The sequence below is a fragment of the Salminus brasiliensis genome, chromosome 12 (genome assembly GCF_030463535.1).
Source record: "Salminus brasiliensis chromosome 12, fSalBra1.hap2, whole genome shotgun sequence".
NCBI lineage: Eukaryota > Metazoa > Chordata > Actinopteri > Characiformes > Bryconidae > Salminus > Salminus brasiliensis.
In genome coordinates, this window is record NC_132889.1 from 23,894,495 (window position 1) to 23,918,537 (window position 24,043).

Consider the following 24,043-nt stretch of genomic DNA (forward strand, 5'->3'; position numbering starts at 1 on the left):
AAAACTGAAGCTTATGTAAATTTACAGTGACTGTCATTGACTTACATTCAAGAAAGCATACAAATCACCACATTTTAAGTTCATATCCAGTCATTTATACCCATGTATTGCAAATCCTAACTATGACAACTCAAATAACCATTTGTATGCTGCACTAGACTAGCCTATGTGTTTGTATTGCACTCAAGGCTACTGGCTTTTATCAGTTTATGTCAGACAAAGAGCTCCAAGGAAACAAAGTGACAGGATTTAATCAGCCTCACCTTCCTGGAGTGTGGGATTGCTGTTTTTCTCATGCTCCTTGGAGAGGGCATCTGGGTAATAAGTCTCAGAGTTCACTCTCAGACAGGACACTGTGTCCTAGCAGCTATGACCTAGAGCTGACCCATGGTTACTCAGCCTTGTCAGCCACTGATGGAGCCCACCAGTAGGGCATGCACAGAGGGGTATGGGTCACACAGGGCTGTCAGACTCATTTTGCCCCCTTTCAGTAGCACAGCTAGAGCCTACCCGTTTTTTTGGTGGCAACCAAACATGCACTGTGTTTTTCTTGGCTACTAAAAGGCTGGGAGGGTTGTGGCTTGGTCATATATTTCCAGTTCAGCAGGTTTAGATTAGCTGGGTATTTCCTAATAGCTGATAATTCTGGGCCAAACTCGGGCTTGTTAAGACACTTATGGGTCAGTTTAGACAGTTTTGTGGGCCAAAACTGGCCCTGCTGTAGCAGCCACACTTAAAGTGGCCCTAGAATGTTAAACTGTACTTTCTTTGGCCTAGTTGAACAATGGGAGCTTGGATACATGGAGCTGATATATCATGAACCTCAAACACTGTTGTCTCCTCCTTCAAAAGAAAATCCAGCATAACCAAAACACAGTCATAAAAAAAAAGCGTGGCACGTCCCTCTAGGAAAGGGCATGGCCATGGCAACCCGGTAGTTAGCTTAGCATAGAGACGAGACACACGTAGGTTCAGTAATACCACAGCGGGATCTATATTAACACACAACCATCACCAAGCACCAAATGCAAACTTGAACAAACATAGCTATAAGCCCAAGTGGCTCCATAGGACCTAACAAGCTAACACAGTCCTGTGGGCTTTAGCCTCTTGCTTTCTCTGACAGGGGGCTAGGTGAACGAGGCCTCTTTACCGTTGCTTTTCCTGTGTCAGCATCTGTATCTGATAAAGTGAAAACTGAAGCTCTGCACTAGGCTAACAGCTAAGGCTAGGACTACCTACGCTGACTACCAAACTGGAGTTAAACACCTGTCAGAATAGAAAACACTGTCAGTAAGACTCCAGAAATCCAAAGCTGGGAAAGGAGGCAAGGCTATATGTCCCCTTGCAGACAAAGTCATCACTGTCATTCCACAGTGGGCCGAATGAAAGTAGTGAGTGTGGGCCAGAATTGGGTGATAGCTTGGTGATGGGTAAAGCCTGGTTGTTTCTACAAAAAGAACACCTTGGCCGGCACCCTGCTAACTGCACTATGTAACTTTGGTGAGTCGAAAATCCTGACTCAAGCATGACTCTAATACTTCAGTCAATGCCGGTGATGTATCTCTCAGCATATCCAGAAATGTGTATATTATCTCTATAATAATATATATATTATACATATATATTATTATATTATACATATATATTATCTCTGTTACTGCAGTGAAGTTACATTTCCCGACTGCAGGGAGAGTTCAGGAGACTGCTATTGCGTAATGCTGCATGAGCAGTACATGACCAATACATATATAACAATTAGCACCTCTAATTAGGAAAGGAAAGTGGTGATAATAAAAGGTTTCAGTGTAGAAAATAAATGTGTTCATTGCTTTTTTAATGAGTTACGGCATTGATACAGTACTGAGAAATATTTGAAAAATCATCGATAAGTATTCATAAGTATTGCAGTAACATTGAACTGTGTTCTGTTACATTTGCTGTAATTTATGCCCTATGTTTGGTTGTATTTGTTTCTAAAGCTCTAAAATGTGCAGAAAAGCTCTAAAATGTGCAGAAAATGCCACATGTTTTTTCCAGTGGAAAAATAAACTTCTGTGGCTGGTAATTATGTATATACTAATGTAATAAACTAATGTAAAGATTCTATTGAGTTTTAAAAAATATTTTTGTAGTGTAGTTTTCTGGAACTATACATCCAAGCCAAAAGCCATTTAGGAACATTTATTTTTAAAAGTGTAGATGCTAAGGGAACGCTGCCAACCCATTATGCTGTGTCAAAGTTATGCCATCTTTATTTCTCCCCATCACCTAGTGTTTAATGCCACGGCATCCATGCAGTTATGTAATACCACCCACGGTGAGCGGAGCCACTCCGCACCTCCTACATCCACTCAAGTGTGCTCCAACCAGGCCACAGGCTTCCAGACCCCTTACTGCATGTGGGAGAGAGAGAGAGAGAGAGAGAGAGAGAGAGAGAACAAAACAACAAAAAAAACTGTGGGGGATCGCCCTCAGGCATGCTCGACAACTATGTGATGAATTTCATCATATCTTAGCCCACGCTAAAATGACTCTTTGTTTACTGAGATGTGATTGGTGAGCACTGTCTTTTTTGTGGTACTCTGTAAGATATGCATTTTACACATTGTACACAATGCTGTACATATTTGCTATATGATAACAGTGTCCATTTGTTTTGTTTTAAAGAACATTTGCATTGAAGATGGAAATATTATTTTCCATTGAAATCTAATACAAAAGTGAGTTACTGTTTTTTTATGTGACATGAACAAAATGCTACTTGCAGTGAGACCAGTGTGTATTCTTCTATTTAAGTAAAAGAGAATTTTCTGAGATCACTTGTTTTCAGCTGTTTGGATCACAAAAAAAAAAAAAAAAAAAAAAAAACTAAAAAAGAATTTAGAGTGGTTTGGTGTAAAATGGTGAAATGTATTATAGAGAAAATTACAGAGCCTGATTTTTTTTGTTGTTGCCATTTACACTGAATGTAGTTTAAAGTCAGTGGTAATGGAAATCCAAACTTAAACTTTCTTAACATGAATGCATTCATGTATTTCCAAGGTAAAAAAATACATGCAGGCAAGAAATCAGTACTCATGGGAAAAGGACGAAAAGATTGTTCAACAGGGATGAAGTACACATAGGACAGGGACAAAAAACACATAGAACTGCTTATAGGACAGGGGCAAAATAGTCAGGACAATGTATGTATAGGACAGGAAAGAAGTACTCATAGAACAGTGACAAAGGGCTCATAGAACAGGAATGAAGTTCTTATAGGAAAGGGACATGGTACGTATTGGACAGGGACAAAGAACACATAGAACAGCATTGAAGTGCTTATAGGACAGGGGCTAAAGAGTCATAAGACAGGACAATGTATGTATAGGACAGGAAAGAAGTACTCATAGAACAGGGACAAAGGGCTCATAGAACAGGGGTGAAGTTCTTATAGGAAAGGGACATGGTACATATTGGATAGGGACAAAGTATACATAGAACAGGGAAAGAAATACTCATAGGACAGGGACAAAGCACTTATAGGACAGGAAAGAAATACTCATAGAACAGGAATGAAATGCTTATAAAACAGGAATGAAGTGCTCATTGGACAGGATTTCACATGTACTTACAGGAAAGGGACAAGATACTTACTGGACAGGGACAAAGTACACATAGAACAGGGACGAAGTGCTTATAGAACAGGAACGAAATACTCATTGGACGGGGAAAAAGTACTTATAGGATAGGAAACTTAAACTTAAGACGTAAAGTACTAGTAGTACAGTAGGCACAAAAGTAGGAGGACAGGGGACCTGTATGAGGAGTGTTATTTGAGCCTGTACATGCATTCGACAACTGATTTTCCAGTCAATGATAGGTGGGCCTGGTGGGAGAAAGAGGGAAACATGCTATACTGTATTTTTCAAGCATCGTGAAACATGGTAACATAGCAAATGATCGAAGGTTTTTAAACGTGGATAGAAGTCATTATCAAATCAAAGATTATAAAGAAACAAACAATTGTGTTGAATGCATAGCATAGCTTAGCATAGCATAGCATTGCACTATAACAAAAGCATTGCTTCAGCTATGTAAATGGTTACTCAGGCCAAGTGTACTGTTCCGTACCTCCAACCAGTGCCTCCTTTTTCGGAACTAGGCAACCAACGCGCTTGGAGGAAAGTGGCTGAGGAAACTCTGATGCATCATCCTGCAGACGCCAGTGCCGGCCAGCATTGCACTGGAGTGCTGTGGGGAAAAAGTGTGATATACCCACTCAGAAGAGAGCAAAGCCAAATGTGCTCTCTCAGGGCCCCAGCTACCGATGGCTAGCAGCATGGCAACGTTTCGAACTAGCGATCCTCTGGTCATAATGACAGTGCCTTGTTCCGCTGGCTGGTTACTGAAAAGGAAAGAATTCTAGATTTTGGAGCATCGCTCTGAGGATATGGTGGCATTCAGTGATAAGAGCGTTAGTGAGGTCAGAATGTTGGATCATCATCCCCAACTCCTCATCAAAAGTGTTGGATGGAGTACTATCCATCATTCCAGAGAGCACAGTTTCACTGCTCCACATCTCAATGCTGGGGTGGCTTTATAGCTCTCTAGCTCACATGGCATTTGGCATGGTGCCAATAGGTTCATGTTTATCTGCTCCAGACAGTCCTATTCTATTGCCAATACTTCTCTACAGAGACCAAACAAGCTATGTGTGTGTGTGTGTGTGTGCATTTGCACATCTGTGTCAGCAATGGTTGCAACTTAAAGTAGCTGAAAGCATTCATAACAGGAGGTGTCCACAAACTTTTAGTTCTATATAAAATGGACAGGACTGCAGCAGCACTTACACTGGTGGTAATTAAATAACTGAAAACTTGTAAATAACCACTAATAACCAGTAATAAAATAATAATTATGCAATAATCAAATCATTTTTTACAGCTGCCCTTTCCGGTATGTGGAGATTTCAGGATGAAAGTTAAAACTCGTTTTGACAGTGGTGATAACTGGGGTGTAATGATATATCTTCTGTGTCTAGAGGTCACACATGCCAATAGGCTGACACAAGGTAGTCCAGGCATGAATTCACAGGTAAACTTAAAATTCAGCAGTGCTGTGTGTTCTGAGGATGGGTTGTTCACAGCAATCGTAATGCAACATCAGGCTGCAACCCAAAATCTGACATTTTGGACTGATCTGATTCTAGGAATTTAAGTACACTTCCGCTCAAAAGGTTCAGTGACTCCCTGTTTTAATAATTACTGTTATTTTATTCAACAACAACTTTGACAGGGTTAGTTAGAAATGCTATAAGTTAGACTCCAGAAGGCTAAAGTTAATACCAAGAAGGTATTAAATTCTTATTATCACCGCTTTGCAACCCTTCTGGGTTCATTACATGGATGTTTAGCTTAATGGCTTAATGTAAGCTTAATGTATTGTATCATGTATTCTCTCAAATTGTAATCATAACATGAGAAAACCCAGCAGAAATATGATTATCTTAATCTGTTTTTTATTTTGTCTATCTTGCCTAACTGAATTACCAGCTTTAATAAAAGCCTTAGCTTCGCCACCTCTGCTTCAACCATGTCATGTTTCACACCAGTAAAACCTTGGTTCATGATGAATCTAATTGCAATGTGCTAATATGTCTATTTCCTTTATGGTAATAACACAATCACAGAACTAATGTAGCTAATACATTTTTTTTTTCAAAACTAGTTTCTATCTACATCCAGAACCAATGTCTAGTATACCTGCATTCCTAGAATTTCACTTGCTCTTTTCTAGGCCTCTTCTGAAGGATTTTACAGAAGGATTTGATAATATTTTACTATTATTTTTACTTGATAATATTTACTAATAGCTGAATTTGTGTGCAAGATCAAAACACTATTATTTTTTAGATGTTTCAGCAAATTGGTTTTATATTAGTCAAATATTAGTCAATATCAGGCTACTGAAGGCTGCTTTATGTAGTATTGATAGGCCAATATCGACTGTTCCTTAATTAGGAAAGACAAGCAAAAGTGTTTTAGCAAACCCCCAGGCTTTACTTCATGACCAATTATTATTTAGCTACAGTTCATCATCAGAATCATATTGTCTAAAACGCATGATCATAGAGCCACAACGTAAGAAGTTAAAGCAACAGTATGCAGCATTTTGGCCTTAAAATATCAGCCTCAAAATCATGTTAATGCTCCACTGACCTGTTGTAGGGAGAATAGTGTCTTATTTGACACTCCAGAAAATGCAAACTCTGGTGAGACGGGCAGTACAGTGTTCGCAAGAACTGTATAACAGTGTATGACCTTTTGACATTTTTGTGTAAAATCCTGTAATATTACTCTACCATGCCAGTCCACACCTATTTTTCACTTTCAGATACTAGTTCTGTATCTGTTGTGTATAAATGCACGTGTTCTTCAGTGGTGGCTCAAAGTGCGAATTACAGCAAAAAATTAAATTCTCGCAAAATGCTGCTTCAAGTGTTGACATCACTTTTGACCCATACTAACAAACTGCTGTGTACACCTTTTGTGCATTAAGGCCTTGCATTAACACAAAAACACATCGCATCCATTTGTGTCAATGAGTGAGATAACTTAAACCCATAGTCAATCCTGTCCTGTAAGACATGGTCTGAGGCACATTTCTATTTGACTGTTCTCACTTTGAGGTTGTGTTGTACTAAAAAGTCCAGTCTCGATCTCAAGAATATAAACGAGCAGGCTCCGTCTCGGCATGTCTTGACCTCATTTGGACAAAAAATGGAAAGAATGGATGCTGTTGGTTTATATTCAGTTGACTGGTGATTTCTGAGTAAGTTTTAGAGAATAAGGGACACATACTCATTACCATCGTTGGTTCCAAAAGTGACATTGCCTTAATTTGACAAGGAATATAAAATAGTAATAATAATGTTAGGCTATATACAATTGTATTAATACAAAATATGTGATAAAATATAATATATTAATATCAGAATCATAAATACTTTATTGATCTCAGGAGATTGAATCCCAGGAAATTGCAGTTGTTAAAATAAATGTAGGACAAAGATATAAAAAGATAAAAATAGAAAAACTTCCAAAATGTATATATATATATGAATATAGTAGAGTGGCGTATTGGTAATAACTGTGATGATAAATATGGTTATAGCACACATTAAATTGAATTACAGTACTATTATTATTGCACATATGAACAGTATAATTTGGCCACAGGTAGGAATGACCTTCTGTGGCGCTCTGTGGTGCATTTCGGTGGAATGAGTGCTGTAGTCCTGCTGAGGAATGAATGTTGTAGTACCATGTGTACAATGTTAATTTATCCATTTTCTTTACATGATATCCATTGTTCTTTACATGATAAAAAAAATCTTGTCTCAGCCTCTGCCACTCCTGGTCTTGGTCTTGACTCGGACTCGACTACTAAAAGTCTTGGTCCTGACTACTTTACTATTTTAAGGCGTTCATTATCTAGGAGTTTCGTATATATTTATATCTCTGTTCATCATATAATCTGAGTAATGCTAGGCTAACATGCCTGTGCATTGTAAATAACACCTCCATGATTCAGCTACTTCCCATTTCCCATGTGCACTGACTGCCTACAAACCTTCATACAATTAAAGGAAAAGACCAGTGTTTCTCTAACTTACCCATTTCTAGAACAAAGCCAATAATGTCCTTCGAGTCAGAAAAGAACAGGATACACACTGACTTAAAACACATTTATAATAGTGGTGAAAGGCCAGTTGCTTCAGCACCAACCCATTGGTTTTTATTTTGAAATGTGTTCAGTCAGTGTGTAAAGTCAGTGGTGTGCCACTTTTATTTACCATATACAACAGGCAGGCCTACAGGAAAAATAAATTAAGTTTTAAAAATTAATTTATTAAGACCACCTTCACATTGTTAGTTATTACAAAGCAAGTCTGGATAGATATTTCCCCACTGAATCGCTGAATTATTGAGATGGTCTCTGTCTTTATGGCTTCACAGTTGGCTCATTTCTGCCTGCTACAGCTAATATCTTTCCTCTCTCTGGTATTGTCACCCCCCACCTCTTTCCTCTGAGCATGAAGAGATATACAAGAAAAACAGGGTGGAGATTAAGGCTGTATATTGGCAAGAATGTGGACAGGGGTTACAATTCAATATAGTGCAATATATTGTGATACTGTAAGCAAGCGATGTGTTTTGTATATAATATGTTGTATTATAAAATAAAAGTTGTCATAGTATAAAAACACACAACCATGTACATCAAATCTACATCATACATCTTAACGTTTTGTGCAGTCAAAACTGTGGGATCTGAAGGCAAAGTACAATGCTAATATCTAACACAACACAACATAAACCATGCTTTACATATATCAGCCCATCAGCCTATCTCTCCCTCCCTCTCTCTCTCTCACTCCATTCTCTATCACTCTCTCCTCTCTCTCCCTCCATGCATCTCCTCTCTCTGTCTCTCTCCCACTTCTTTTCTCCACTGTCCTTTCTTTCCCTCCCTCTCTCTCTCCATCTCTCTCTCTCTCTCCATTCATCTCTATACTCTTATGCCCTCTCTCTCTCTCTGTCTCTCTCCCCCTCCCCCCCCCTCTCTCTCTCTTTCTCACTTTCTTCTCTGTCACACTTTCTTGCTATTCCTGCTCTGAGTCTTATTCATTCTCTCTCTCTTTCTTTCTCTCTCTCTCTCTCTCTCTCTCTCTCTCTCTCTCTCTCTGTCCTTTCTTTCCCTCCTTCTCACTCCCTCCATTCTGCATCTCTCCCTCCCTCTCTCCCCCTCTATTCTCTATAGGTCCCACTCTCTCCCTCCTTTCTCTTTGGCCTTTCTTTCCCTCCGTCCCTCTCCATTCATTGCTATACTTGTTATGTCTATCTCTCCCTCCCTCTCTCTCTCACTCCATTCTATATCATTCTCTCCTCTCTCTCCTCTCTCTCCCTCCATTCATCTCTATACTCTTATGCCCTCTCTCTCTCTCTCTCTCTCTCTCTCTGTCTCCCTTCCCCTCGTGTCTCTATACTCACTTATTGACAAAAAAAAGTCTATAGAGTTTCAGTATGCAGTTCTGTCTCAGACAGGTATGTAATTGAGTACAGGTGTGTGGCTGATGTTTGAAAATCAATACAGTTGCAAATAAAAGTTGCATAAAATCACAATACTTTAATATATCAATATTTTCTTACACCCATAGTGAAGATATCTTTTTAAAAGAGAATGACTCTTGTAGGTGTGTGTGTGTGAATGTGTGTATTACAGAAACGACTGAGATTCCAGTGTCGTGAGATGAGCTGAAGCATACCAGATGTGACGAATTCACTAACTATTGACTGGGGTTGCCCTTACAGGTTCTGCGAGGCTAAAAGCTGTTCAGTAAAGGTATTCCAAACGGTGGCTGAGAAGTGAAAGCTGTATTTAACCTTCTTGTAAATATAACCTATTTTTCCAAATATACATAAGACTTTGCATTTCTTTGAAACAACAAAAAAAGGAATAAATAATAAAGATTCAGGTCATGAACTAATAAATATTTGATTGTAGTATGTATTGTCTAAAGTTTCAACATATATACCGTCACACTACAGTTCATAAGCTCCAAAACAGCCTGTTTTAAATGTGTTTCAAATGTCTTTATTTTGCGATGTCATCAAAACCAGTAAATGTACATTTAGCCACCTATTCCACCTATTTAGCTCCACCCATTCACATGAATGCCATTAGGAGTGTTTCAACCCGGACTACTTTTAGAATGAGAAGCCAGTTCAGTTGAAACAGAGGTCATTTACATACATCACTCATAGAGCTACAGTAACCAAATCAGCCTGTTTAATGATGAGGGATAAAAATGGGAAAGGTTGAAAATGTGAAATGAATTATTACTGTTTTGGTACAATAAACCCAAACATAAGCATAAGTGGACCTCATTGGAAAAATGAAAATACATTAAAATTGCAGAAAATGTGGTCTTTAAGCAAGTGTATGACATTGCCCATGTTTAAACCTGGACTGATTTTGAGTCTCATATCTTCCACTAAAGTTGGTGTTCACACTGGATTTGATCTGCTCAAAGGATTTTCCACACAGTAGTTAGAGGATAAGGGGGACATAGCAAATTCAGCAAAAGTTTAATTAATTTGTCTTTCAAATTGTCATGCAGATAGAATAATGTGATGTAAAACAAACAGAAACAAATTTAATTGGGAAAAATGAATTTTTCAGCATTTAAAATGACTTGAGAATATGTGACGTTCCAAACTTTTTGTCAGCATTTGAGACAGTACAAGTTTGGGAATAATGCCAATGTAATGTACACATTTTACAGCACTTGCTCATTTTTCAATCTTTACATCTGTTCAAACCAGTTGTTTTTTTTGTATATAATATTTTAGAAAAACTGTCATAGTATATTACAGTATAAAAAAACACCACCATATACATAAAAGAAGTTAATGTTTGGGATCTAAAGACAAAGTACAATGCTAATATCTAACACAACACAAAATAAACCAAATCTTTACATATAATTAAAAAATCTTTTGTTTTTTTATTATATTTTGAAAAACAATACAGTTGCAAAACATACTTTAATACTTTAATATATCAATATTTTCTTACACCCTTAGTGGAGATATCCCTTTAAAAGAGAATGACTCTTGTATGTGTGTGTGCGTTTGGGTATGTAAGGGGTGTGTGAATGTGTGTTTTACAGGACTGACAGAGATTCCAGTGTCGTGAGATGAGCTGAAGCATACCAGATGTGACGAATGCGCTAACTATCGACTGGGGTTGTCCTTACAGGTTCAGCGAGGTTAAAAGCTGTTCAGTAAAGGTATTCCAAACGGTGGCTGAGAAGTGAAAGCTAAAGTCAATAGCTGTATTTAACCTTTTTGTAAATATGACAGTATGACAATATACAGTTTTTATCTGTTTAAACCAGGTTTGGGTCAGATTTTTAATATACTATGTAACAATAGTTATCGAAAGAAATAAATAAATTTTTATTTAGAATAAAAATATTATTTTCAGTTATTATTTATGCAAAATCCACTCCTCATTTCAAGTGTAAGTGTAAGACACTTCGACTAGCATACGGATGAGTGCTGTAAATTTTATGAGCATAACAATTTTGTCCACATTTCACTTCATAGCTGTGGATATGACTGTTTACCTTTCACATTTCACTCACATTGTCTTATGGCTTATGGCTTAATGTCACATTTGCCACAGCTTTTATTTCACTATTGATTGATTTTTCTAGTTCTAGTTGTTCTGTCATTTGTTGTGCTATCCAGTTCTGCGTTTAGGGGTTAAACCTTTAATGAATGGTGGGGCAGTGGTGGCTCAGCGGTTAGAGCATTGGGTTGTTGGTTCAATACCCAGGCTCCGCAAGCTGCCACTGTTGGGCCCTTGAGCAAGGACCTTCACCCTCCCTGCTTCCTAAGCGCCACAACAGTGGCTGGTCACCGTTCCGGGCATGTGTGCTTTATTTTTTATTTATTTTATATGAATTATCTTTATTTTATTTCCTTTTTAGTTCTTTATCTCCAGCTTTAAAAAAATCAATGCGCCTCAAGCATTTTCATCTCACTAAACTGAAAAGTAACGCACAAAAAAAGTACAGCAAATTAAAATTTCAGAAAAGGAGAGTTGTCCCCAAACTTTTGACTGGTGGCATAAATTGAGAAAACCATCTTTAGCTCGTGCCAGAGGCCTTACGTTGTTTTTAGCCACACGCCTCCCCGAAGCACCCCCCCAAAGGACAACTTTCAGCTGCTCTGGAGCTATGGCTGTGGTGTTCTCCTGAAATGGAAGAAGGATTAGCAGATGGTGTTCCATCTCCTGCCACAACACTACACAGCCTGTGTGGCTTCGTCTTACTCATCCGGCGAGAGCAGCCAAGAGCTGCTGCCAGGCTAGGCCTACCTCCTCTGTGCAGAGAGGTGGTGCAGAGGAAGGCAAAAAGGGGTTTCCTCTCCTCCATATCAGGACGCTGCAAGGTGGGGGAGTGGCTTTGCTCAACGTGGCTTTGGACTGGGTGACATGGTGTGCTGGAAGGCAGTATCTCACTGGTTGTTTTGCTTACAGCTTCAACGTGCTATAGATAAGAATGGCAAGGGACTTGGGTCGGACAGACATCATGCACTAGTGCAAGGTTGGGTGTCAATGTTACTGTTAAGGAAGATAAGGACTGCAATTTACTAAAAAAAAACTAGGCCAATGGTACCCGATTCTAGCCTAGTAGTTCACTACATGGCTTTTTCAAATCACTTTAGGCCCTGTTTCTCAAATAGAGTACTTCCACAGCATATTAGCCACAATTGTGTGTAGATGATGCCAAGTCAATCCGTATACTGTTAACTAGCTTCAAATCATTTGTATTGTGACTCATTAACCTCATAATTCAGAGGATCTGGTGACATTGGGGATTAGTTTTAGCTAAATATACTGGGTTTGGAACACCTGTACAACCCTGTTTACTACAGGCATCTAGCGTCTATTTTAAAAAATCCTAAAAATAAAAAAAAACATCTTAGACTTAAGGTCTCTAAAATGGAATGACAGATTCAGTTGACTATTTTAGTGTTCATTTTAGAAGTTTATAGTGATGTGAGGTACCATGCCACACACTTTTTTTTTGTTTGGTGTTCAATTTGAGATGGAATCACCTTCCAAAATCCAGGCTTTCGATAGTGAAGTAAAACGAATATAGTTGGATGGCCTTTTCCTATTTGTTCAACAAATGTGTTGCAGAAGCAACAGTATAAGAACAACATAATATTATGTTTATTGTATGTAATAATGTATAAAATCTAATGTATAAAAATATTACTTCTCATACTTAGAAGTACCTATATTGTACATTTGGTTACAAAAATAAAAAGAAATATTGTCCATGCCTTACAATAAAATAATTAAAAAAAATACTGGTTAGTGATCTGCAAAAGATTGACCAAACTCCTGGCCAAAATACATATTTTGAGTTTCTCATGTCTATATCCTACACAGAAACAAACTTAAATATGCCATTTTCTTTTACTTTCTTTTAATTATAGAGCATAATTTCTATTCACCTGCTGAAATAAACATATTGGAAAAAAATAACATATATACAGTCTATAATATAGCATATAAAATGTCCTATGAATACTGTACACACCTATTTTAGTGTTTTTTTGTCAGCAAATAAACAGTAGTTGTCCAATAAAAATGGCAGAAGTGTGCTCTTTGTAGAGGATGTGGACTTTGGTCATGTCTCAAAGTGAAGGTGAGGTGTAACAAGGTTCCTATTCAGTGCCCAGTAACGCACATTCATGGTGGCCTGAGCAGGTTGTATGATGTACCTAAAGCTAAAGATGTATTTCTAACATTTAAAAAGATCAAATACAAACTCTGGTGCTGCAGCATCTCAACAGTTGTGGCTGTTTCCTCCATTTTATTTTCTAAACCATTTGCACTGCACCATAAAAGATTGTCGGGGGGCTGAAGCCCTCAGAGGACACGACAGCCTCCTTTGAGGCCCTGTAAATACAGCTGCATTTTGCAGTGAGGGATCCTACACAGCTAAATGTACCCTCCTTTGAGACACAGCAACATTTTCACAGAAAATCAACAAACCATGTCCGTCCAGCTGTGCACAGGCCTACAGGCCTTTTCCAAACTGGTCCACTCCCCACTTCATCCATCTAAAGTTGCACTCACAGCTGTGGAGGGCACTCCTAATGACAGGAGAGAGGGTATAAATACACAAGTGAACTTTGGGACACCCTTATCACTCTCTAGCGAGGAAGCTGTGCCACCATGACAATGGATAAATACTCTGCTTGCTTAGCTGTGCTGTCATCGTGTCTTGCGATAGCTCCTCACCAATCCGTGAAAACATCTACAATGTCATACAGATAAAACTATAAGCATGGTATCTCCATTTTTGCTCGACTTCCGTATTTTTGTCTTTCACTTTTTAACATAGTTTGAATCTGGCAGTTCTTCTTTACACTGCGTCAACATTGCAGGATGAAGGGACCAAATAAACAAAGGTCCTTAATGATTTTACTTAACTTACTTTTTCCATTGGAAGCTATGAAGCTTGGAGATCCAGGGTTTTGCGTGATAGAGACGATTGCAAGCAAATAGAATTGTGCATTTTATTTAGTTTTATTTATTTATTTAAACTGATTCTTGCATGAATACAAGTTAACTGAGCATAGGGAGAAAAAACACTGGCTGCTTTTCAGATTAAACCTCGTCATAAACACATACTCTGATACTGTAAAAGGTGCTTTGTAAGGTAAGATAAGTGCTCGAAAGACCAGTGTGTACTGACTTACTTTTTCTATACAGTTTCCTCCATCCGTGCTATAAAGGCCTGTCCCAAACAGTGCACCAGCGAGGTTGCAGGGAGGTCTGTGGGGCACCCTATTTCCAATTTTAACTATCAAAGAGGTGCTTGCAAGCATCCAATATGCAGCCTGTCTACAGCCTGAGGTAAGGACCACACAGATGCAGACTATCCTACCCAAAATTCCTTTAGATATTGTAGAGAACCAGTAAGAGTGGAGGGGTTTATTTAATGCTTCGATACCATGTTGGCCAAAGTGTAGACTTTACGGGGGACTGCAGGACTCCAGTCTGCATCAATGCTCACTCGCTGTTGGAGGGTTTATTGGCTGTGCTGCCTGCTCAGAGAATATTCTGAGGCAGGAAGGCACCCAGTCATGTCTAAATCGAACGCTTGTCCCTCTGTCTGGTCGTTTTTTTTTTTTTGGAAGGCAGTTTAGTTGTAACCACCACTGCCATAAATATGCCATAAACCTGTGTGTTAAGGCCAATGTGGTTAATAGAAAAGTAGTTTAAGGCACCATCACCAACAGAATGGAGGAGAGAGACAGATTTGGGAGCAAATTCAACTTATATGTGGCTAATCTGCCGAAAGATTGTGTTCATGAAAAGAAATAGCAAGTGTGACTTTAATCCGGATAGAGCTTAATTCTGTGAGGCAATTGTTTAAGATGTGTAAAATACCATACAATTAAGGTATTTAATTATTAATGACTTAAGATACATTTTATTACACTGATGAAGTCGATCAACCAAACGTAATAGTGTACAACGAAAAAAGTGTGGCTAACATTGCTACCAAACCCTGGACTGGGCCTCACCCATCTCAGCCTGGAAAACTGCCTACATGCCAAAATCTACTGAATAGCAGCATAAACAAATTCAGCTCTGGCTTCCTGTGGCTGCCCGCATCAGATTCAAAACCCTGACCCTGGCCTACAAAGCCCAGAATGGACCAGCCCCTCCATACTTGATGGCAATGTTCAAAAGCCGATCCACACCAAGAGCCCTTCCAGCTTCAAGTATGTCTTGGATTGACCCGCCATCCTTTAAGATCCATGGAAGACAAGCGTCCAGGCTTTTTTCTGTCCTGGCACCGAAGTGGTGGAACGAATGTCCACTGGGTGTCCGAACTGCAGAGTCTCCATACTGACTTGTATTTAGTAGGATATGTTCTGGATCCCATACAAACTAGCTACGGGTATTTTCTGAGTAAACAGCGAACACTTTTGTAAGTCGCTCTGGATAAGAGCGTCTGCTAAATGCCTTCAGTGTAAATGTTAAATGTCCACTCTCAAACTGCCGTGAAAATGAGGTGCTTGGTTGTCTAGTATGGATGGTAGCACATTTTTCGCTGAGGTGGAAATGGCTGTCGCTACTCAAAATGGCTGCAACACCATTTTCAGCTCTGTGGAAAGTATTGTAGTACAGTAAGTAATACAGTACTACATTCATTTGAGAAGATTTGAGAAAGTTGAATATTTTTGAGCTGGTTGTGAGAGGTGTTCAGCATGGACTCAGGGAAATGGGACTGGTGACAGTATAAGTTAGCAACATTAGCCTAGCATAACCTGTTCAGATACCAGAAGTGGCTTGGCTGACAGACTGCATTTGGGGTAAGTGATGCATCATATTCATCAGTTACGTAAGTACACAATTAAAAAGGGTTCCTTGGGGGTTCTTTATCAAAGGCAATGGTTCTGTATAAACCATGCGAACTCAAAGAGACATTTTTATTTCTTGGGTAACATAACAATCTTTGCCTCACTTTCTCTTAGATAAATAATCTATCTGTTGTTCACAGAATTTTAAACACAGTAATTCAGGGGCCCCAGAGTGGTGCTACTGTCTAAGCATTCCCCCAACCAATAGATGTGAACCCTGGTGATGCCATGGCCATCTACAAATAGCCAGCCCCTGCTGCCATTGCATGATGGACAGAGTCTAAGCTAGCAAGTGAAAATTAAAATAAATATATTGTTAGGGCTCCGAGCGGCTCAGCACTTCCACTATGGCCCAAGGGTCATGAGTTCTAATCCCGAGCCATGCCGCTTTGCCATCAGTGGCCGGAGTCTAAGGGAGCACAACTGGCCGCGCTCTCTCCCCGTATTACTCATAAGGAATTGTAAGGAACTGTTAGCTGGTGTGGCAGTGCTGGGGACCAGGTCAAAGAGAGGTGGCTTTGCATGTATCGGAGGAGATGTGTGTTAAGTCCTTACCCTTCTTGTGTCGGGAGGATTGCTAGTGCTAGGGGGATCTATGAAGGTGGTGGGTTAATTGACAGAACCAAACTGGAATGAACTAAATATATTGTTTACTAAACTTTTTTATTTAACCTAATATACATACATTTGGACAACGAATTTTTAAAAGATGTGTTCAGATAATGTGTCTTTAAGGAGGGGAACCACCAAAATAGTGACCCAGTGAATTATGCCAATACTTGATCCATGCCATGAATGCTCTGATAGCCACACAGAATACAATAAGATTATATAAGTGGTAGGGGTCAAGGAACTGAAACAGATTTCTAACATTTATTACATTTCCCCCTACTCGCCCATGCTGAGACCTGATTACTAATGAAAATTAATATCATCGACCCAGAATCAGCCTCCAGTACTGTGCAGAAAAGCTCATTTGCGTTCATACTCCACCAAAGCACAAAAATTAAATCTATTGTCCTGATTGCTCTTTTAACGCAGGCTAACCCCTGCAGTCGTCACACTGCTTAGCCGTAAAAAGCAGGAAGCTCTCTCGGTTGGATCCAGACCCATTAGAGGTAGTGGGTTAGCACATCTGTAGACATCCCACTCAAGATGTCATTTTTCCAATCAACACTCAGAGCTAAATATAGGCTGAAGTCACTTAGCCAAGCGAACTGACATTTTTAGAACTACGGTGTCGGCTGCTGCTGCTGCTCTCCTCCTGGTTCTAGCAACAACCACTTCCACCAAATTCTGAGTGTGAAAAGCTTGGAGGCCCTGGCAGCAGCAGGGATGCCACAGCAGCACTCCTCAAGCTTCAACATACCTGTTAAATCTACCAGGGCTAGCCCTGACAACCACAGCAAGAGTAGTCTGATTTGGAGGGGTGGGCAGAAACAGATTTGTCCCAAGAGAACCTTACTACAGTCTCCCACCATGACAATATTTGCAAAGGCACTATACTTTGAACTAAATGCCAACCCCAATAAATTTCATTCCCTTGTAATCATGTCAGCATTCAACCCTTTCAAGTCTTTAAACCACATTTGGGGTGAATAATTCAGTATGTGCTTTTAAAATTAGTTTAGGAAAGAATTGGCATGTCAATATTTATGAAGGACCTTCATACCAAGGAAGACCATCATAAGCCTTGTTCCCAGAGCCCAGCCCTGCTGTTGCCACAAGGACGTTACAGCCATTAGTGAAGCACCAGCGAGTCTGAGAGGCAGCACTGCCATTTGTTTGTGAGGCTCAGCGACAGCATGCTCTGGCAAACACCAAAAAAAAAAAAAAACACAGCTAGGTAGACTGCACAGTACAAAAGGCTTTTTTGCACAAGAGCGCTGCTTACTAATCTTTTGATCCACCTTAGAAACATGCCTGGCCTTCTGCAAACTGTGAACAAACTAGACAGGCATGCTAATATATACTATCTGGTTGTATATACCAGTTCTGAAATGAGGAAACCTGCAGATATCTTGATGTAGAGCAATAACTGCAGAGTCTGGTGGTGAACAAAGAAAGCACCAAACAGGGCTATCTGACCAAAACGCTTCAACAATAAAACGTGGTTTGTAAGGTCAATTGTAAATCCCCATGTGGCAGCACACAGTTGACTAGCTTGCTCAAACCTCTAGAAGGTTCTTCTGTAGTATGCAGAAGCATTCTGGTGTTTGCAGTACATCACATTCATTCATTGGAAAAATAAAGGGTTAGACAAGAATATATTTTCAAGCATTTTAATACAAACTTAATAAACTATCAGTCCCTCTTAACATGTAAGACACTGACTCCAAATACTTTGTTATACCGTTTGTTTATCAAGTATTGCACAATGTAGGTACAAAATTAATATACGATTACATTTTGTCCATAATATAGCAAAAATCTTTTAACTCTTAACAGAAAATACAACTCTTATGTTTTGTTTTGTTTTTTTCCAAAAAGTAAATATTCTTAAATCCCACCACTACGGAATATTCTGTACACAATCTTTAGAATAGGTGATGTTTTTAAAGATGGATTCATTTTACAATTTCAATAAAAAAAAAGAAAAAAGAAATAACACAAAAGCTGCTGCAGCCATCACGGATCACTGGAGTAGTAAAAAGATATAAATGCAATACCATGTCGTAGAAACAATATATACTCTGATATTTTACAAACTCTGTACTAAATTAAATTATACAATTAGAAAAAAGACCAGGAAATTCCACTTAGTATTTCTGCCAATCCTTTGAAAATTGGCTGTCCAGCTATATCTTAAATACTGTAAGAGGCCATGACTTGTGTTTTAATTCCTCATAGAGATATCTTAAAACAGTCAATAAAAATAATTTTGTGCTTGGTTGGCAAAAGAAACAATATAATGTCGAGTTTTAGGTAACCAAGCTTGGACACATTGTACTACAAGCTTCATTATTTAAAAATAAAAAATAAAGTAAAAAAAAATAAGTAAAAAAAATAACTCAAGGGGGCAAAGTAGTTCACCCTCGGGCTCATGCTCTTTGACTTGTACACTGGGACTGTACAGTTGACATGTAAGCTTTTTTTTTCCTCTTTTCTATTTTTTTTTTTTCCTCTTTTTCAGAATTTTTGCAAATAAGCACCCCTTCCCAACACCCTCCCACCCACCCCCATCACATATCTCTGGTCATTTTAGTCACATCTTTGTTTCCTAGTTGGCCATTACTGGCTGGAATTGCTGGTTAGAATACTGCATGTTGCTCAAGCTGAAATTCAGGCCGTCCATCAGGGACTTCTCGTTCAGGCCTCCGTAGGCGGCGAACACGTCAAAGGCATTATTGTACGGGAGAGAGCCGAGGCTGAGGGTGCTCTCCCCGGGGAACATTGCACTTGGGCTGCCCTGGCCCTGCAGGCTGGGGAACACAAACTCCTTCGCATTGGGCGACAGGGCAGAGGTCTTCTGCTGCTGCCCACCCAAGCCAAGTCCGTAGAGAGAATGCATCGATGTGGAGATGGCTTTCTGCTTCAGGAGGTTGTTCACATTCAGGCCCAGGTTGGTGGGGGAGCTCCGTGACACCTTGCTGTTGTTCCGCCCGCTGCTCTTCATCTTGGTTGAGCCGAACTTGGTGGCGGCAAAGGTGGCAGTGGTGAAGGTTAAGGGTTGGGTAGAGCGGGGCATGAAGGTGGGACTGACTGCAGCAGACTGGCCAAAAGGAGGAGATGGCGAGCTGGACGTAGGCGAGGGTCCCACAGGCTCAGCGATTGGCATGAAGACCTGGGCCTCAGGGTTAAAGCTGTTCTTGATCTCCTTGTCCAACTCTAGCCCATTCTCATTGCTATCGTCCACGTACAGCACCTTGACGGGTCCCTTTTCCCCGATCTGATAAGACACCTCAAAAGGATCGATCCAAACGCTAAGGTCCTGAGGCAGGTTGTTGCGGACGTCTTCAATGTCCAACCCGCTCTCTTTGGCTGCCTGCTCTACAACTGGGTCCACTTTCTCCCCGACGTGTATGCAGCGAAACCCAGACCCTTTGTATGGCTTGTCCGGGTACCAGTGTCCCTCGTATTTCTGTTTCAACTGTCGCTCCAGCTCCTCGCCGAAAATGTTGACTCGCCGCCGTGGCAGCTTATTGTACAAGTACGAAATTATAAAGTTGAGTGCTACTTGGATTTCAAGCTGCATAGCTGCTGAACTGCCCAGGTGCAAAATATTAGTATTTCCGGTGACCAGTTGAAATCTTGTGCGGTTTCAAGCCTCCCACAGGACAAGGATCAGCAGGAGCTAGGCAAAGGAACAAAGTGCTGGTTGCAGAGGAAATGTCTCCTTCCACAGATGAGAGATCCAGTTCCTTGAAGGGAAACAAAGACATGCTTTAAACAAAACATACAACAGACAAGAGACTACAATCCATATTGGCAACAAATAGCAATGACCTTCTCAAACATTCTTAGATTAAACTAAGCACTTCATGCAAGTACCATGAAGTGACAGGCAGACAGGATATGGATCACTTAAATGATAAGTTGACAGATTTGGTCAAAACGAACTAAAATTCTTTAGTCTCGGAGTGACTCATAGAAACCGACCATAAAAACCAGTCATGTCTCAAGCATTCATTTAAGAAACTGGGATGTGATTAGGTCTAGCTAAACTTCTATGCTATGCACGGGGATTTAACACCTCAACCCAAGAGCAACCCATGCTAGAGAATCTGACATTTGACACGGCCCAAATTCAGGGGAGAGCCTGCCCTTAAACACTGGCAACAGTTGCCAGTGGAGGTAGAGAGCGAGGGGGGTGGGGGGTGGGGGGGTTCAGGACAGATGGTAGTCCCATCAACTGTATTGTACAGCCAGCGTCAGTATAATAACATATTAAAAGATGATCTCGGTGCAAAACAGACACCACATTTAAAACGTAACAGCAGGTTATGACCTTAACCAAGGATAACTGTATTGAATGACACTGAACAGGGTTGGACCATAATCTCCCAGGTTATTGCATCTAAAATGATTCAACTAGCGATACAACATTTGGAAATAACAGAACACCCGTTATGTAATGCAAATTTTTTAGGCTTTGGGCTTTGCTGGATACCCCATTTACCATTTACAGTCACAGGACAAGTTCTTCTGCAGTCTATGCTTTCAGTAAAAAGGTAGCACTTCCCCCTTAGGAGAAAGGCGTTAGTTCAGAAGAACCTTGTGAACCTAAACACCTACTGTATCCTACTGTATATACGTCTGCTGTTCATAAACAAGGTCTGCAGCACTTTCCTCAAGTTCCCCAAGTAACTCCCAATAAGGCCATTAGGAATAGCTCTGATCAATGCATTACAGTCTCTGAGGGGACAGGGAAATAATGGTCAGTCCTATCGACGTAAGCCTGCGTGCTATATGCAGGCTGTCGTCAGAGGGAGGCAGGCAGGCAGGCAGGCAGCTGTGGCGCTCACCGATCTGATCGCGTTACATAATAACTAGCTTACACTAGAGCCCGTACAAGTGAGACCAATCCAGCCGACTCGGCAACGTCGAACTAGATCTAGTTCAAGCTATTTTTGGAAAGAACCCCATCTAACGTGTAGCAGCGATTAGAAAGCCGAGGAACAGCGCTGGGGAAAAGCTGCGCGGACGTTTCAGTAGCTGGGTTTGCAAGAACAGCTCGTCACTGATTACCGCGACGAGGCAGGGAAATCATCATTAGCTATAAAAGGCACGTATTAACCAGCAGCTCATTTAGTAACACGTATGGAAAAACCGTGGTTTACGTCTTAATGAAACGACTACTGCTAGACTACGCCATTTCATCCTCTGCAACTGTGAGGATGTGCCCTGTTTATCCCAACACCGTGAGGACCATCGGCATACTAGCTAGCAAGCACTAGTACACGGAGCCATTGACGTTACAGACTCGAGACGACATTAGTAGCATAACTACATGTAGCCTAAACATGAACACTGCGTGCTTTCTAATAAAGCTGCTAGCTACTACTATTAATACACAGAGGGTTGCAAGAGCTTCCTACTGCTCAACAAATGCACCAATAACCCACCTTATGGCGTTTGGATTGCACAATACACGCGAGAAATGTAGAAAACTAGCTATCTAGCTAGCTAGTTTTGCCTAAAAGCAAAAGCATCCGAGTCTAATGTTTCCATTAGGAGTTTTACTTGTTAGCAACCCCTCCCCGACACTGAAGCCTCCTTCCTAGCACTGACGCAGTAAGTTGGCTCGAAATTTAGCTAGCCAAGTTCTCTCCCTGTTCAGCACTTCAATAATACACCACATTTTGCACGATACTGTCAAATAAGCTAGCTACCTCATACAAACACCCAAAGTAATGGAAAAGGCGTAGCTACTTACTTTCGTCTTAAAAAAAGATTCTCAGTAGTTGAAGTACCGTTAACTAGTGCAAATAGAAAACTGTATAAATATTTTCTTCACATTAAGTACGTTAACATAAAAAAGGTTATTCCAGTTTGTATGCGCCTGCAAAAAAAAAAAAAAAGGTTAAGTTGCTTCCGTTTAACCTTCTTAAAAGCGTCTTTCCACCCTCACTACCTGGGTGTTTTTACAACTTCGTCGCCCGAGCGCTGTCACCCTCCTGTATTTATAGTTTTCCTCCGCCACGGACACGAGGTGGGCGGTGATGCGGTTTCAAAGGTCAAAACAATACGAACGTCCTATCCGGACCTGTGATTGGTCCGATTCGGGAGATAAACCCGCCCGCAACGTGACGTCAGCTGCGCTCATTGGCGCGTTTTGCCCTCGATCAAAAACGTTCCCGATTTCATTACACGGTGTTTCGCCCATTAAAGGGACTTGAACGTCACGCGTTACCTAGTTCCAGCGGTCCCAGCACACAAAGTTGATCTGCTGAACAAGTCCCATCACTGTCTGCTCTCCGATTCACAAACAACGCCGTTAAAGGTGGCATTTAAACAGTAATCTAATTCATGGGTGGCAGATTTTTCTAGTAAAGTATTAGAGGAAGAAACGGGGTAAATAAAGTAAAAGAAATTCGAGGCACTTCTTTGAGGCTTGTTGCATTTATAGTCACGATAGAAGCGCTGTATTATTCCACTTTTTAAATTCAGAATACATTACAAATTACTCCGATGTGGCAACTTTCCCTGCCCAGGTCTAATTGGACTGTCTGTTTACCGTCGCATTAGTGAAACTACTGTAGCTCGTGTTTTTAGGCAGGCCTGGCTGCAAATGTTAAAGCTGTAGACGGTTTATATCTCAGTACAGTCGTCAGCACATACGCTTGGGGGCCGAGAGAGAGCGAGAGAGCGAGAGAGTCTCTGTGCGGAGTGATACAGCTATAGTAGGGCTGGAGTTCAGAGTCGGTGGCTGCTGGAAGAAAAGCACGCGACCGCTGATTGGCTGAAAAAGGGGCCGGAGCTTCTCCTGAATGGCGCACCGATACTCGGCTGCTGACGTCACACGCTGCTGTAGTTGAATAGGGACGCTTTGGGGTTTGAATGCAGATTAATGGTTTCTGCTTTTCCTCAAATTAAATGATGAACCTGACGTTGTATCGCGGAGTGAAAGGTTCATCCGAGGGGTATGAAGAAATGACATTTCTGTTGTGACGTTATGCACTTGTCCTTAATCGACTGCACAAGCATCTAAAAGTATAGGACAGTAATACAAAAGCAATGTATCTGAAGTTATTCTAACATACTAGTCCTGTGTAATTCCACAGGCTAATTTAATTACAGATGATTAGTAGGAAACAGTAAATAAATAGGCGGCGCAGCAGGCCTGCAGGCCACTTCTCTCCCAGTGTCAGCATGGGCTTCCTTCCTACCTCTGGAAAACACATGGTAGTTGAAATGGCTTTGCTAAATTGCCCCCTAGGTGTGAGTAAATGGGTGTGTATGTGTGTGTGTGGTACCCTGTGATGGACTGGTGTCCTGTCCACCTTGTCCACAGGGTATTCCTGCCTTGTGCCTAGTGTTTCTGTGTAGGCTCTGGGCCCACCTCTCCTTAGTGTGTGGATGTTTAGGTGTTG

General features: G+C 40.5%; 2 protein-coding genes across 2 annotated transcripts in view; one reads left to right on the forward strand and one right to left on the reverse strand.

Annotated features, from left to right (window-relative positions):
• rps2 (ribosomal protein S2) overlaps window positions 1-24,043 on the forward strand; it is a 267,844-nt gene that overhangs the window by 45,388 nt on the left and 198,413 nt on the right. The window lies entirely within an intron of this gene.
• On the reverse strand, window positions 18,279-22,591 carry tob1a (transducer of ERBB2, 1a). The gene is made up of 2 exons (XM_072694202.1): window positions 22,387-22,591; window positions 18,279-20,371 (listed from the first exon to the last, which is right to left on the reverse strand). Exon 2 carries the CDS (start codon window positions 20,203-20,205, stop codon window positions 19,231-19,233), a length of 975 nt encoding a protein of 324 aa, XP_072550303.1. The 5' UTR covers window positions 20,206-20,371; window positions 22,387-22,591; the 3' UTR covers window positions 18,279-19,230.